The 16,829-nt window shown below is 39.7% G+C and overlaps 1 protein-coding gene across 1 annotated transcript; it reads right to left on the reverse strand.

The window, feature by feature from the left end:
- Positions 1-1,289: 1,289 nt before the first annotated feature.
- On the reverse strand, positions 1,290-16,801 carry MZT1 (mitotic spindle organizing protein 1). Its single transcript, XM_055542641.1, has 3 exons — positions 16,579-16,801; positions 10,761-10,906; positions 1,290-3,092 (listed from the first exon to the last, which is right to left on the reverse strand). The coding sequence occupies exons 1-3, from the start codon at positions 16,649-16,651 to the stop codon at positions 3,069-3,071; spliced, it is 243 nt and encodes an 80-aa protein (XP_055398616.1). The 5' UTR covers positions 16,652-16,801; the 3' UTR covers positions 1,290-3,068.
- Positions 16,802-16,829: the final 28 nt, after the last annotated feature.

The raw sequence follows: 16,829 nt of genomic DNA on the forward strand, positions 1-16,829 counted from the left end.
TACAGTTGCCATAAAAAAGTACTACCAACTGGGTGGCTTAAACAGACATTTCCTCACAGTTCTGAAGGTTGGAAGTTCAAGATAAAGTTGTTGGGTGGCTTGTTGTCTTAAGCCCCTTTCCTTGGCTGGTAGACGGCTGCCTTCTCGATGTATCCTCACAGGGTTTTTTTCTGTGCACACGCAGCCCTGGTGTCAGTGTGTGTCCGTACAGGATTAGCAGTCAGCTTGGGTGAGTTCTCACCCTAAAGACCCATGTTTAACTTACTCACCTCTTTCAAGGCCCTTACCCTAATATTGGGGGCAGGAGAAGGGGACGACAGAGGATGAGATGGCTGGATAGCATCACCGACTCAGTGGACATGAGTTTGAGTGAACTCTGGAAGTTGGTGATGGACAGGGAGGCCTGGTATGCTGCAATTCATGGGGTTGCAAAGAGTCGGACATGACTGAATGACTGAACTGAACTGAACCCTAAATATAATCACACTCTATAGAGTAACTGGAGGTTACTGTTTCAACACCGGATTTAGGGAAACACAATTCAGCCCAAAGTTTCCTAACAGAGATCCCAACTGTCACTTAAACCATGACTAAAAAGATTTGGGCTCTATTGTTGAGGCAGGTGTTAAAAGTGAATACTCTTAATGTCACTGAACTGTACTGTACAAATGGTTAAAATGTGAAGTTTTATGTTGTACATTGTATTACAACAAAAAAATGTAGCTAGTGTAAGACTAAACTTTTAATTAATTAGTTTAAATGTTTAAAAACATACAGTATGTTTGAAACATGGAAGTTTCATATTATCCACTATGGAAACCTCTTATTTCAAATACAGAAAAACATAATTTCACATGTTGAAACGCCAACTTTGTTTTCAAGACAGGGTAAATGTTATAGCTACTGCCTTTTACTACCAGGGGAAAAGTATTTCATTTTACTACCTCAAGCCTAATTTTAAACTGTAAATTATAAAGCCTATCTTTAAACAGTCTTCAACTACACATAACTTAAAAAGCATCCTCTGTCCCTGGGATTCTCCAGGCAAGAATTCTGGAGTGGGTTGCCATTTCCTTCTCCAATGCATGCACGCTAAGTCGCTTCAGTCGTGTCCAACTCTATGCGACCCTATGGAGAGCAGCCTACCAGGCTCCTCTGTCCACAGGATTCTCCAGGCAAGAATACTGGAGTGGGTTGCCATGTCCTTCTCCAAAAAAAGCATCTAAATATTTACCAAATACTTATAGAAACACAAGTTGAATTCACAGAAACATACTTCAAATCAGAAGTACAGGCTGGTATCACCAAAATGGTTTTATTTCGGACACTGACAACACACGCAACAACGCAACTGTATCATTACTTTGTTTGGTTTCCTTAAGTATTACTTAAGTATGCATTGAAAATACACGTTTACATTTAAGAAATGTAACACAGTAAATTCCTCTGTAAACAGAACTCCTTCTCAGTATATTTTCCTGCTCTGTTTCATACATAAATAACATAATCTACAAAGTTATAAATAAAACTATTAACTCTTATGACCTAAAAGTATATACAAATTTTGGAGCTTGACAAGAGTGTTTTCTTTCTGATTTTATATAAGTAACAACACGCAGTATTTGCAATGTTTTTTAATCATATAGATGACTTATCAAAACCATTATTGTCTCCCAAACTGTTCTCCCTATAACAGATGTTCAGTGTACTTGGTAAAGATGCCACCATTCAAAAGTCAACGTGGTCGAAAGACTAGATTTTTAAAATAGAACAGAAGGTTGCCATTAAATATTATTAACCCTTATTAATATCACTTTAGTTTGTTTGAAGAACAAAATATGCTACCAGAGTATATGCCTGTACTATCATTTAACTGGAAAGCTAACACAATCTTAAAAGATCAGATTCAATTTGTAGTAGTCTTGGGAAAAAATAGTTCATGGAGATTCTGTTAGGAACAGAAACCATATTATCCTAAGTTTTCTAAACTTTATTTTGAACCATCACTTCAATTAGTTAAAACTTACAGGGTAAAAATAATGACACACAAAAATGATCTTAGAAAGGCATATTCAGAATTCCTGATGCAGAAAATGTGATTATTTTTTCTTTAATGACTGGAAATCTTTATTCCTTCAGAAAATAGTAACTTTATTGAATGTCACCACCTGTTTGGTGATTTACCAGATAACCACTCAAGGTATTTTATTAAGTAAGTACTCAAATTATTTTTATTAAACAAAAGTAAAAAGACTTTTCATGTTGGAATTGTTTCATTATGAATTAAAAACTTAGAAAAACATTCTAAATTAAATATCTTCCCTAAATTTAAATGAATCAAATGACAAATAATACTAAGCTAAGCACTGTCATTACCTTTAAAATCTAAGTTTTCTGAAAGTTTTACTTTTCAATCAATATTAATATGATCTGGGTCACACTATTAACTGCCACTCAAACTTTATGTTTAGAAAAGAAATATTTTTTGTTAAAGAGCAGATTAACAACACGTTTTCCATGTTCTTATAAAAAAACAAGATTCTGATATGCATAATGAATCTAAATCAAAAATCCACACATGGTAGCGGAAATTCTGTCAACTTTCAGCCTAATACAACATAAATCCACAGTTATTTTGCATAAACAATTCAAAATTTAAGTTTATAATGGAAATGTCAACAAGTCTTAACTACAACATTACTGCTGAGGGGTTCCACTATAGTTCACCCAGGCACAGCAGATGTGCACATCTGATGGACAGACTGCTTAGAAAATTAAAGCTATCAGAGCTATAAATTAGGAATACATAAATATGAACACAACAATGCCAAAGCATTAGAGCAGTTAAAGAAAAAAAAAAAAAAAAAGATGTGATGTAAACACAACTGATAGTTTTCTCTGTAAGCCACTTTCCACTGATTTATAAAGCTATGGTTTATAATTCTTTTAAAAAAGACAATGTTTCCACATTGCTACATGCAGTGATTTCATTGTGTGTTCTTGACTACAACGCAATCTTCAATCTTCTTACACAGCTTGACAGAGCCCATCAGGATTTCTTCAGAAAGTCAGCTTGTCATATTTTCAGCAGCCTAGAACAAGAAAGTATGATTCAGTATAACAAAATAATGGGGGGAAAAAAAAACCACCATGGAAATAAATTTGTCAATATTGCACTGTTGTTAACAAACAACTCTTCCCCCATATATAGCAAAGTGCTTTTATCAGCATGATGCAGTAGTTTTCACTTTTTGCAGTACATTACTAGAACTACCATTTGGACTGATTGCTAAGCTAACAGTAGAAAATTATTGTGTTTGTGCTCACTCAGTTGTGTCCAACTTTTTGTGACCCCATGGACTGCAGCCCGCCAAGCTCCTCTGTCCATGGAATTTTCCAGGCAAGAGTACTGGAGTGGGTTGCCACGTCCCACTCCAGAGTCTTCTCAACCCAGGGATTGAACCTGCGTCTCTTGAGTCTCCTGCATTGGCAGGTGAAGTTTTTACCACGGCACCATGTGGGAAGTCCAAATTGCTACATAATCTTAAGTAACAGTTAATGTAAAAATATAGCAAGCACTACTTGAAAAATTAACTTATAGAAGTCCTCATCCACAGTCTTTGTTAGTTTGTTTCCATATGTTTCGTTACAGTGCGAAAGGGAATTAAGAATGAAAAAGATCTTTCTGTTATGCTCTAATGCAAAGGAAAAAAAAAGGCAAAAGAGGAATAATGAATACGTGGCTAATTCAGCTTTACCTAAACCACCATCAGTTACCCTTTCCCTGATTATTCTGCAGAAATTTCCAGACACCATTATCATTCATCAGAAAATTATTTTATATGCATTTCTAAAAGACAGGATTTAAACAGGCAATTTGTCAAGGCCAAATATGGAAATATTGAATTTAAATAAGTTTAATCTTAGAAGTACATGGTAAACTCAACTCATTTACATTTCAACCTCCTAATTAAAACTTGTGTTTTAATATTCAGTCTAAGTTCAGAGGTCCTTCAAGGAAATTCCTTAAGATACTTGGAAAGTTGTAGATAACTAAATATGAAACATTCTTGTCAACAGAACCTCCCATGTTTTTCTATATAGCTGGTTGTTCATCTTTCTCTTCTTGGGTTTACTATTCACAAGAATTAGAACCTGATCCCATTTTCATAGTAATTTTAGAGGTTCCCCTCCAAGATACAATGCAACATGTCTTTTCATTTGAATTAGGCAAGCCGTCAACCTTGTAGAGCATTCATGTTAAATGTGTGCAGAACTACTTTCCAGTTGAAAGGAAGACAGCAATGGCATCCTAGAAACTCATACAGTTTCCGGAGAGTCATTAAAGACTCCTAAAGTGTAGACACAGAGGTCCTGGGGAAAACCCACATTAGAGGTCTTCTCTCCAAACTTTCCATTGCCCAAATTTACTCCCTCCTTTGTGAGGATGGGTGGGGACATGGGATTTACTTCCTCCCTCATTTCTCTGCCAACTACAAATTCTCCACTGCCAATGTCCTCATGCTGCAGTGAGGAGATACATCACATACTCGAAGATATCAGTGACAGTACAGGACAGCTTCAAAAGAAAACACAAGGCTTAGTGTGTTTGAAGTCACCGATAGTGTATAATTCAAGGTACCATGGCAAGAAAGTAGAAAATATGGGAAAATGAGTTTTGCCCACAATTTCTGAAACCAGAATCTATAAATGACTCCCAACATATAAATACTAGCATTGAGGAGACAACACAAAAATTCAGTGTTGATAAAAGTAACATTCATAAAAGTAAAGTCTTATTTTTAAAAGAAATACACGTGATTAACAATTCTACTTATGCTGTGGCAAATAAACATAAGGCATTCTGTCTACCACTGTTAAGAAATTTATCTATCTGGGTGACACACAACTACTGCTTTTACTATAATATACACACACATACATGGATACATATAAAATACAACACCTATATACAAATCTAAAAGATCTGAAAGAGAAAAAATATTTAGTAAAATTATTATAATTTTCTTCATATTTAAGAACAGAAGAAAAAACTATGTTTCAGATCAACAATTCCTTGCAATATTTCATCACATCCTTGATTTATATTGTACATGGTCTAAAACAGAGATGAGTACCATACAATTAAATTCTAATCACTAGGATTTCTAGGTAAAGATAATACAATGCAGCAAGAAGAGTTTCTCCTTACTCTATTTATCACACTAAGAGAAATAAAAAATATGTGGAAAAAAATTCATGAGCAGCAACCACACTAAAGAGAGAACCTATGCATATTAAGGCAGTAAGGCTGGGCAGGGTAAGGCGATCAAGAGAAGAGAGGTGTGGCTGAGTGCAGTTCTGAACCAACCAGCTCCCAAACCAGACCCAGCAGGAGCAGTTAGGAGAGAACAGACTTTGATCTGAAGAGCATCAACCTGAGGAAGTTCATTCATTTTTAATTCAATGAGATTAACTATAATATTTTTGTTTTCAATTACCTACATGTATTACTTTTATACAACTTAAATAGATTTCAAACATTACTTTCAAGAAAAAGTTCTAATGAACATTTCTTCTTTACTGGAAACTTTTCACCATCTCTTCCCCTACCTAGTTTTAGAAAGAGTCAGGTATACCAATTTTAGATTATGGGAGAAATGTGTTTTAAGAGGCTTTGTGTGTGTATGAGACTGATTTTCTATTCAAATGGGCAACACTTTCTGATTTTTGCTCAACTTAATTGTAGTAAGTCCCCTACATGCAAATGAGTTCTTTTCTGAGAGTGTCCAATTTGTTCCTAAGTCCAACAAAGTTAGCCTAGGTACCCAACTGACACAATATAGTACTGTACTATAGGTTTACAATAGTATTATTATAACTGTATTTTAGGTTTATAATACTTTTCACGCAAATAATACATAAAAAACAAACACAAAAAATAAAGAAACATTTTGAATCTAACAGTGCAGCACCTTGGAAAGTACAGGACGATGGCTGGCATATAGGGAATGGCATCGAGTGGACAGGCAAGAAGAGTTACTTATGGTGAGGGAGAGGATGTGGGAGATGGTAGAGCTGAAGGATGGTCAGCAACAGGAGGCAGAGGGCAAGCTGCAATTTCACTCACACCTGACGTTCACAACTTGAAAGTTTGCTATGTAGGGGAGTTACTGTATTGACTTTGCCTTCAGAGTTCATTATAATCCACTGGATGTGGAATAACCGGTACATCAAAGCTGAAAAAGTTATGTTAAACAGGCACTTCTGAATCTCCTAATACCTTGGTTTTTATTCTAAGAAACTATGTTGTCTGCCCCCTACCTTTCTAGCTAGGTTACTTGTTTCTGGTTCCTTCACATCAGTCAATCTGCATTAATACAAAAGTCTCTTGCTATTCTGCCTCCCTATTCTCTTTCAAACTCCAGCATAGCTGTATAAAAATTTTTGTGGTTATGGAAGATGTATATTAAATAAATCCTCTTCCACTGAAATTTCAGCAATTTACTAATAAAAGGCTATGATACCTCTTATTTTTAAAAACAGGGTTATGAGACAGTATTAAGCCAGGGAAGGTACTTGGGCTCCAGTCCACTGGTTTGGTTCTAATCATTTCACACTTTTTTAAACAGCAGGCTCATATATTTTTTAGAACTTACTGTAGGCAGAAACTTAGCAGTTAACAACTCTGACGTCAGAAGGTCTGAGCTCAAATCCTAGCTCAACCACTTAATCTAAGTCTTGGGAGAAGTGAGTTAGCCACCACAGCCTCAGCTTCCTTAGGGGTAAACTCTTAACTAGTCGTCGTAGTAAACATCCTTGCATTGACTATAAAGGAAACAATGCAGCGAGAGTCCTTAGTGCAGAGTTTAGCAAAAGTAGAGTAAATACTAGCTATTCTTACTGTGTTCTGTAGTTATTTTTCTTTCTCTCACATGAAAGCAACAGTTGTTGAGTTAAAAAAGAAATAGAAGTTGCTGGGCAACACAGGGAGCTCAACTTGGTGCTCTGTGATGGGGTGGGAAGTGGGTGGGTGGTTCAAGAGGGAGGGGACTTGTGTGTATTTGTGGTTGATTCGAGCTTTGTATGGCAGAAGCCTCAGTTCAGTAGCTCAGCCGTGTCCAACTCTTTGCGACCTCATGAACCACAGCACGCCAGGCCTCCCTGTCCATCACCAACTCCCGGAGTTTACCCAAACCCATATCCATTGAGTCCGTGATGCCATCCAACCAACCAACACAATTGTAAAGCAATTATCCTCCAATTAAAAATACATTTAAAAAAAGAAATAGAAAATTTGAATAATTTTCATAATTACTTAAAAATTCTGATTTTAAGCCTTACATGTATATCTGACAAAAGATCATTTCCAAAATATTTAAACAAAGACTACCTACAAAGAAGAAAAGGACAGATAACCCAGAAAAATGGGCAAACTACATGAAAAGATATTTCACAAAAGAAAATGGCCAAAAAAAAATTTTTTTTTAATTCATTTGATCTCACCGGTACTCACAGAAATGCTAATACACAGGCAGAAGTCCAAACACTCCTACCAGAATGACTAAAATTAAAGAACACTCACAATAATAGGTATAGACAAAGATGAGAAGCAAGGGAAATTCATTCGCTGCTGGTGGGAATACAAATTCATATAACCACTGTAGTAAAGTTTGGCCTTAATTCCTCAAGTTGAAGATACACATAAGCTATGATTCAGCAATTCCAGTTCTAGATACACACTCAACAGAAATGCCCACATACATGTATCAGAAGACACAGACAACTAAGCTCAGAGCAGCATGTTCATGATAGCTCTGGACAGGGAGCAACCTAATAATACCCATTCACAGTAGGAAGCATAAATAAAAAATACTATATTTGTATAATGAAACATGACTATTACAGTGAAAAGGAATGCACTACAGCTACATACAACAGAAATGAACCTCACAAAAATAATGTCAGATGAAAACTCAGTGGAAAAAAGAAACTGTGCTGTAAAATCTCATTTACAGCAAGTAAAAATTTTTTTACAAAATTAAACTGGTGTTTAGAGATCCATGCTAGTCAGTGAAAATGTTAAAGTCTCTATCATAAAAATTAGGACAGTAGTTACTGGAATGGGGAGCAGGAAAGAGAGGTTAGTGATAGGGGAGCATAGGCAACTTCTAGGGTGGACAATGAGAATTGTACAGATATTCTATTTATGATACATTTTTGCTCTGTAAATGTGCCTTGTTTACCTTTTGGTATTAGATTTAATTAAAAAAAGTTTTAAAAAGCACAAAACCAATGACCCAGATTACTGGAACTTATCTGAGATGGGTAAACTGCATGTCTCCTCAAAGGAAAGACAAAAGGGTAGAAAAAAGTCATTTCATCCTTGGACAAGTTTTAAGAGGGACTAACTGAAGTGTTCATATGAGTGTTACATAAATATGGAAATAAAATCATGTGAGATTTTAAACAGGAGTGTGTGCAAGCAAGAAAGGGAACACAACACCTTTACTGTTCGCAATCTCAGCAATTCAGATCAGATCAGATCAGTCACTCAGTCGTGTCCGACTCTTTGTGACCCCATGAATTGCAGCACGCCAGGCCTCCCTGTCCATCACCAACTCCCGTAGTTCACTCAGACTCACGTCCATCGAGTCAGTGATGCCATCCAGCCATCTCATCCAGCCATCTCATCCTCTGTCGTCCCCTTCTCCTCCTGCCCCCAATCCCTCCCAGCATCAGAGTCTTTTCCAATGAGTCAACACTTCTCATGAGGTGGCCAAAATACTGGAGTTTCAGCTTTAGCATCAGTCCTTCCAAAGAAATCCCAGGGCTGATCTCCTTCACAATGGACTGGTTGGATCTCCTTGCAGTCCAAGGGACTCTCAAGAGTCTTCTCCAACACCACAGTTCAAAAGCATCAATTCTTCAGCACTCAGCTTTCTTCACAGTCCAACTCTCACATCCATATATGACCACAGGAAAAACCATAGCCTTGACCAGACGGACCTTTGTTGTCAAAGTAATGTCTCTGCTTTTCAATATGCTATCTAGGTTGGTCATAACTTTCCTTCCAAGGAGTAAGCGTCTTTTAATTTCATGGCTGCAGTCACCATCTGCAGTGATTTTGGAGCCCAGAAAAATAAAGTCTGACACAGTTTCCACTGTTTCCCCATGTATTTCCCATGAAGTTGTGGAACCAGATGCCATGACCTTCGTAAAAAGGTGGTCCTCTGGGTCCACGCTGGCAACACAGCCCAGCTGGCCTCAGCAGTTCTTGGCCTCTGGGCTACCCTTCCCTTTCCTTCAAGGATGTGCACACACTAACAGGTCCATCAGCCGCCTACAGAACCCCAGAAGTGTGACAGCCTTTCCTCATCCCTTTAAGTTCAAGCTGTACTGAGATGTTCACTGCATCTGAGTCACATAACCTAATCTCTTCACCAAAAGGTTATCTAGCTACAATCTCAGCCTTCTTTCCAGAAATCTATCTGGGTAGGCTGAGAGCTTCCCAAAGTGAGTGCTGGTTTCTTTTTACTCCTTCCTTCCTCAATTTCCTATTCCCCTTATATTTCACCATAAGCAGCAAGAAGAAATCAGGCCCCACTTTCCATGCTTTGGAAATTTCCTTAGCTAAATATCCAAGTCATTGCTTACAGGTTTTATTTTCCTTCCAACAGTAGAATATAATTCAGCTGAGTGCTCTTTATACCGAGGATGGCCTTTCCTCCAGGGTCCAACACCCGAAGTTGTTCATTTCTATCTGAGACCTCAGAGAGGCACCTTTCACGTTCATATTTCTCACAAGATTCTATTCATAATGATAGACATATTCTCTGAGAAGACTGATACTCTTTTCTCTTCTTTCTGAGCTCTCACTAGAATCACCTTTAATGTCTATCATTAACCAAGTCTTTAAGGCCATCCAAGCTTTTTACTATTAAGCATCCTAAAACTTTCCAACCTCTATCTATTACCCAATTCCAAAGTCACATCCACATTTTTATGTATTTCTTTCAGCAGCACTCCACTTTCCCGTAGTAAATCTAAATTAGATTTCTAGGGTTGCCATAACCAAGTACCATCAACTGGGTAGCTTACAACAACAGAAAATTATTCTCTAATAGTTCTGGAGGCAGAAGTCCAAAATCAAGGTGTCAACAGGACTGTCCTTCCCTCTGAAGTCTCTAGTAGAGTATCCGTCCTTGCCTCTTACCTTCTGGTGGCTGCCAACAATACTTGGCCTTCTTTGTCTTGTAAACGCCATGACTCCAATCTCTGCCTCTGTCATCACACAGTATCCCCTCTGTGTCCTCACATGGTATGTGCTTTGTATATCTGTGTCCAAATTTCCCTTGTCTTTATAAGGACATTGGTCATTAACCCATTATGATCTCATGTCAATTTGATTATACCTACAGATACACTATTTCCAAACATAGTATATTCACAGGTGTTGCACACTTAAGCATATCTTTTTTGGGGGGCAGAAACAATATCACCCACAATACAAGCAGAATTCTAAACATAATCAGAATTCCAAACATAATCAGAGACTTTTACCAAAAGACAACACGGTTCAGATAGAGAATTTTGTGATCTGAACATACAATACTGAGACCCTGGCCTTCAGAATTTTTCCTGATGATGACAGATGTTAGTTTAACCTTGTTTAGAATCATTCACATAAAATTTCAACATTAATTGTTTTCTAAACAAAAGCATTTTCATTCAGAGTGAGTGAACACATGAATCTCTACCTTTAAGGCTTCTGTGGCCTTGCGAAGTTCCTTAATAACTGATGATAAAGCTTCTGGGTTAATTCCTTGTTCACAAAGCCGCACACATATAGACAGAGTTTCCATATCTAATCCAGTATTCAAAATTCTTGAAATCTCAAGTAGGACTGGAAAAAGACAAGAAAATTTTAAGAATAAAATCTTGTAACATTTTAAAAATGCACATGAATACTTGTTTTTAATTCATATAATATTGCATAACACCAAAGAACAGTACAGCATTCCTAGATTTGGAAACTGGCATGTAATACTGGAAAGACCGGCATGTAATACTGCCCTTACTTAGCTCTGCTGCTGCTGCTGCTGCTAAGTGGTTTCAGTCGTGTCCGACTCTGTGCGACCCCATAGACGGCAGCCCACCAGGCTCCCCCGTCCCTGGGATTCTCTAGGCAAGAACACTGGAGTGGGGTGCCATTGCCTTCTCCGTACCTAGCTCTAGAAACTTAAAAATAAATTTACAACCTCCCTCCACATAACTTTTCTATATCTTGGTTTATATTCTACTACTCATTTAGTATCTATCTAAAATTTACATATCATAGTCAAGATTATTCTGAACACTTTCCCACTTTTTAGCTTTCTCTTACAATGTAATTTAATCATTCATGTAATATTCCATTTTAAGGAAATAACATACATTACTTAACTGCTCTGCTATTTTGTTGTGGGTCTCCTGTTTCCCTGATGAAAATAATATTGTGACAATTATCTGTACACAGGAACTTAATTTTATCAGAATAAATTCCTAGAAATGGAACTGCCTAGTCAGTAATATACCATTTGGATTTTGATATGAACTGTATGAAAATGACACTTTATTTTGGGATGAACCAATAAATGAACAATACTGAGCCACCTTTAATTTCAGTCTAAGTCCTTTTGAAAACTTTCATAATATTCATGATTTTTGTGATATGGGCCCGTTCCACTTTTTCATACTTTATATTCATTTTCATCTTGAGAAGTTCAATTTGTTTAAAAAACCTCTCTTCCATTCCTCTACTTAACCTTCTGAACACGGAGTACCATTCTAATGTTTTCACCTGCTAATCCTAACATCTGTATCAACTGTGGGTCAGTTTTAACAGATTAAAATTTTCTTATCATCGGTCACAATCTTCTGTTTTTGCATACCTAATAATTTCTGACTGGATGCCAGACATTGTGAATTTTACTGTGCTGGGTGTTCAACAGTTTTATATTTCTATACATATTCTCAAGCTTTGTAATGAGACAGTTATCTGGAAATAGTTTGATCCTTTGGTGTCTTTTTGGGGTACTTTCCTTGCACACTGATCAATGCCGTGCTGAATATCTGAGGGAGAACATTCCATGGACCTCCAGAATTTCCTCTAGGTGCAGGCTCTTTCCTCTCAGGTACTCTGTCTTAAAAACTCTGCCTGCCTTGGTCTCCCTGGACCCTAAACTCCTGCTCAACTTAAGTTGTCTGCTGGGTTTTGCCTGAGTTACTCCCATTCTGCCACTGCACTGCAGCCTTGAAGGCAAAATCTTAAAAAAAAAAAAAAGAATATCTGATCTTGTCACATTCCTGTTTTATATGTAATAGCTTCCCAGAGTTTTCAAATCTTCAGTAGGGCCTTAGTATATTCTCATGTCTCATCTCATATTTCACAACCATTTATCCCCCTTAATTACAGTCTTTACATGAGCCTTTCAGTCTCATTTACCAAGTTCTTCCCAGTGTAAGACCTGGGGAGGAGTCCAGATAAGTTATTGCAATTATGGAGAGACTGGTAGGTGTCATGGACAGGAGAGATTAATATAAATGGTCAAATCTGAGATGAGTGAAGAGCTGAAGAAGCTTAGTGAAGGAGAGAGGTAGGGGAGACCTCACATGAGAAAGCAAGGGGATTGAGGGTAGGAGCATGGGCTATATGTTTGCTTCACTGACAATGCCTTGCACACTGTGGACTCTCTTCACTCGTTTTGCTAGTTTACATCTTGATACAAGTCAACTGTGTACTGAAAAATATTTGGGAAAAAAAATTCCAGAAAGCTCGCAAAAGCAAAACTTGAGTTTGGCATCTATGCGCAGGCAACCATTAACATAGAATTTGCATTTATTAGGAATTATAAATAACCAAAAGATGATTTAAAGTATAAAAGCAGCTGCTGCTGCTGTTTAGTTGCTCAGTTGTGTCTGACTCTTGGCAACACCAGGACTGTGGTCTACCAGCGTCCTGGCCATGGGATTTCCTAAGCAACAATACTGGAGCAGGCTGCCGTTTCTTTCTCCAGGTGATCTTCCCGACTCAGGGATCAAACCCGAGTCTCCAGCTTGGCAGGCAGATTCTTTACCACTCAGTCACCTGGGAAGCCCCTATACAAGAGGATGAATGTAGGTTATATGCAAACACTTAGCCATTTTATATGACAGACTTGAGCACCCACAGATTGTGGTATGGGTGGGTGGGTGAGGGTGTCTTGAACCCAATTTCCCGGCAAATACTGAGGAACAACTGTATCACATTGAAGCCTCTAGTAGGGAAGAAGTAAATTTTAATCACCACTGCCAAAAACATAACTTGTTGTTACTGCCGCTAAGGCTAAGTCATGTCTTACTCTTTTGCAACCCCATGGACTGTAGCCTGCCAGGCTCCTCTGTCCATGGGGTTTCCCAGGCAAGAATACTGGAGTGGGTTGCCATTTCCTTCTCCAGGGATCTTCCTGACCCAGGGATCCCATGTCTCCTGCATTGGCAGGTAGATTCTTTACCACTGAGCCACCAGGGAAGCCCCTTATGCAACAGACTCTATACTAAATCTGGCCAGGATCAATCAGGTTTCTTTCAGTGTTCTATGCAGATAAATAACAAAGCCCACCACTTCCTCCCCTGTCTAAAGTATCTTTAGCAAAATGCTTTCATTTTCACAATAAAATTACAAATGTTCATAGCTCAATTCTATAATCCTTGCCAATCATCTGACATTATTTAAAAGATTAAATCACTTAGCTGACTCTTAATACTGATGGGAGGGAGGGAGGAAGACGATAAGGAGAAATATACTAGATCTTGAAGCAGCGCTGTCAGACTAAAAAGTTTTGAACACTTCAGTTTGGGTCTCATGGATAGATTTAAATACATGGAAACTCCACATTAACAGAATTTCAAAAAATACTGGTGCTTATGTAGGTCAGCCCAGTCCCTTGGGCAAGTTAAAGTTCTATTTCTGGCAATGAGAGTGGAGAAAGGTGAGATTATTAAACGACTGCATTGAGGACTTTTTCAGTTGAGTTTATGGTCAATTCTTAACCCTGAAAGTGTCACTATGCTTCCCTTTGTGCCTCAATCATTAGAGACAGCCTGGAAAATATTTTCATTAACTTTGCAAAACTACACATTTTGACTGTTTTGGACTCAATTATGATTCAGGAGATGTCAGTTTGATCCCTGGGTTGGGAAGATTCCCTGGAGAAAATGGCAACCCATTTCATTATTCTTGCCTGGGAAATCCCACGGATAGACAAGTCTGGAAGGCTACAGTCCATGGAACGGCAAAGAGTCGGACATGCCTGAGTGACTAATCATGCATGCATGGCATGATAACAGCTAGTTCCAATGGACACGACAGGACCTAACTGCCACATTTAACAGATGTTGATACACTGCCAACCTGGGGCCTTCCTTTTTACCTTCTGATTTGGGGACACATTGTGTCTAGAGGAGCAGTGTTCTCTACTTTGCACACTCTCTGCCAGTGTTGGTTGAGAAAAAATAATCTGGTCTTTTTTCACTATTTCATATTCTAACACTATAATCTTCAGTTCTGTCAGTGAAAACCTTGATGATGCAGCCAATAAAAATGATCAGTTCTCATTTCTGTATCAGTAGTTTCATCAGAGAGAAAATGCAGGCTTTCTATTCAAATGGAATCCTGTGCCCATATAATAAGGAACAGTTAATATAAGAAAACTGACTATAAGTCAGGCCTCAAATACACTTCATACTGTTCAGAAACCACAATGGCTTCCAAGCAAAGATGTAAGACAATAATGGTGTACACTATTTTCTATGTACACAAATCCACTTACAAAATAAAACTAATAAGCTCTGCTATTTCAAGAAGGATGGGAAAATAGGCTGAATATGGTATTAACAAAATTCCATTTTTCAGAAAAAGACAAAAGCAGACACTGAGTAAAAAATTAGATGCAAAGGCTCTGTTAATTAAAAAAAAAAAAAAAAACCTTTGAAAAGCGGAGCAGCAGCGAGTGCAAATAAAGTCATAAGCTTTATAACAAGTCCTCATAAAGAAGGGGCTCTAATAGGAAGTGGAGCCTAAAGTGAAGGAGCCAGAGACAGGACATGAAGGCTGACACTGCTTAATGAGAATTTCATGGTTTGAAAGAGACAGCAGTTCATGTGGGTATCCCTTGGAAAACGCAAAAAAGCAAAATTTAACATCTATCAAACACACATATACAGATGCAGGCAAATAAAATGGGGACAACAAAAGGGGTCGTGGAATGATGTTTATACACAAAAACAGTGCAGGAACTACCTGTTTATGGTCACCTTCGAGATACCTTTATAAGGTTATCTTATTTAAATATTTACAATAATCCTAAGAGGTAGTAGGGGGCTTCCCTGGTGGCTCAGACGGTAAACAATCTGCCTGCAATGCAGGAGGCCTGGGTTCGATCCCTGGTTGAAAAGATCCCCTGGAAGAGGGCCTGGCAATCCAAGCTACTCCAGTATTCTTGAGCGAAGAATCCCATGGACAGATGAGCCTGGCGGGCTACCATCCATGGGGTCGCAAAGAGTCGGACATAACTGAAGCGATTTAGCACTCAAGCAGCTGCTGCTGCTGCTAAGTCACTTCAGTCGTGTCCGACTCTGCGCGACCCCATAGACAGCAGCCTACCAGGCTTGTAGCAATCTTATTTTACTGGGGCTAAAAAAAAAAAAAAAAAGCAGGCTCAAAGATGTTTAAATGACTTGTCCAAGCCTACACCAGGGCTATAAAGTGGCAGAGCCGGCAATAGAAAGGAGAGAGAGGATAACTCCAAGATACTTTTTTCCCCTATTACTTGCGGGCAGTTTTTACCTGCCTGCTCCCTGCTGCAAAACAGGTAAATACACCCAAGGTCTCCGGACACCGGCATCACCGGCTCCAGGACTAAACAGGTGCAACTCTGATTAAAGCACAACTTGTTCTTTCACGGGGTAGGTATTTAACATGCTCCTGCTGCAGCGCAAGGTACAAGGAGGGATGGAGCGGTGACCAAACACAGGAAGCCACTGTCCGCAAGGAGCTCAGTCTGGGGCGCTTCGGAGGCGCTCCCCTCACTGGATGCGGCGCGCGGGGTGGGCAGGGCGCGCGAGGCGGGGCAGAAGAAGGGATGCGGGGAACGGGCGCGGAGGGGGCGTGATGCGGGCACCAGGCGTGCCATGAGCTCGCGCGAGGAAGGTCGCGGGGACTGGGCGCGGGAGGGGGCGCGAAATAAGCATTCGGGAGAAAGCACTCGAGGCGGCAAACAGGCGGCGCGCGGGGTCCGGTGCGGGAGGGACCAGACGCGCGGCGAGCTGACGTGGGGCCGCAACGCCGTGCGCGCGACAAACTACGCAGGAACGGAGAGACGACTCTCAAAGGATGGGACCATCAGCTCTGGAGCTCTGGACGGTCCCTTGGGAGGATCTCCAAAGATGCCGACCGGGGCAGGAAGTGGACCTGAAGTCCTCGGGGGCCCAGCCCCGCCCCAGGGCCTTGGCTCTGGGGAACAGAGGCAAGATAAAGGGGGCGAAACGGGCACTCACTGTCCATGGTCTCCCTCACCGCATTCAGATTCGCTGCCGCTGCCGCCGACCCGGCGCCACTGCTGCTAGCCATGGCGGAGGCCGAGGGAGGCGGGCGAAGGGCCTGACCCGGAACTGGAGCGCCTTCCTTTCTCCTGGGCAATCACACCGCGCGTTCCCGGCTCACGCCGGGCAGGCTCCGCCTCTCGCGCTGATCCCCAGCGTGAGGCTGCGTTGATTTGAATTTGGAGCCGCGATACTCTCGGCGGAAC

The sequence above is a fragment of the Bubalus kerabau genome, chromosome 12 (assembly GCF_029407905.1).
Source record: "Bubalus kerabau isolate K-KA32 ecotype Philippines breed swamp buffalo chromosome 12, PCC_UOA_SB_1v2, whole genome shotgun sequence".
NCBI classification, from domain to species: Eukaryota; Metazoa; Chordata; class Mammalia; order Artiodactyla; family Bovidae; genus Bubalus; species Bubalus kerabau.

What these genes read in the sequence shown, in the direction of transcription:
- MZT1 (XM_055542641.1), bottom strand. Translation starts at nt 16,651, where the DNA reads ATGGCTAGCAGCAGTGGCGCCGGGTCGGCGGCAGCGGCAGCGAATCTG. An exon ending in GGTGAGGGAGACCATGGACA is followed by an intron (nt 10,907 to 16,578) that starts GTGAGTGCCCGT and finishes GTCTTTTTCCAG; the next exon opens with TCCTACTTGAGATTTCAAGA. An exon ending in AGGCCACAGAAGCCTTAAAG is followed by an intron (nt 3,093 to 10,760) that starts GTAGAGATTCAT and finishes TTCTTGTTCTAG; the next exon opens with GCTGCTGAAAATATGACAAG.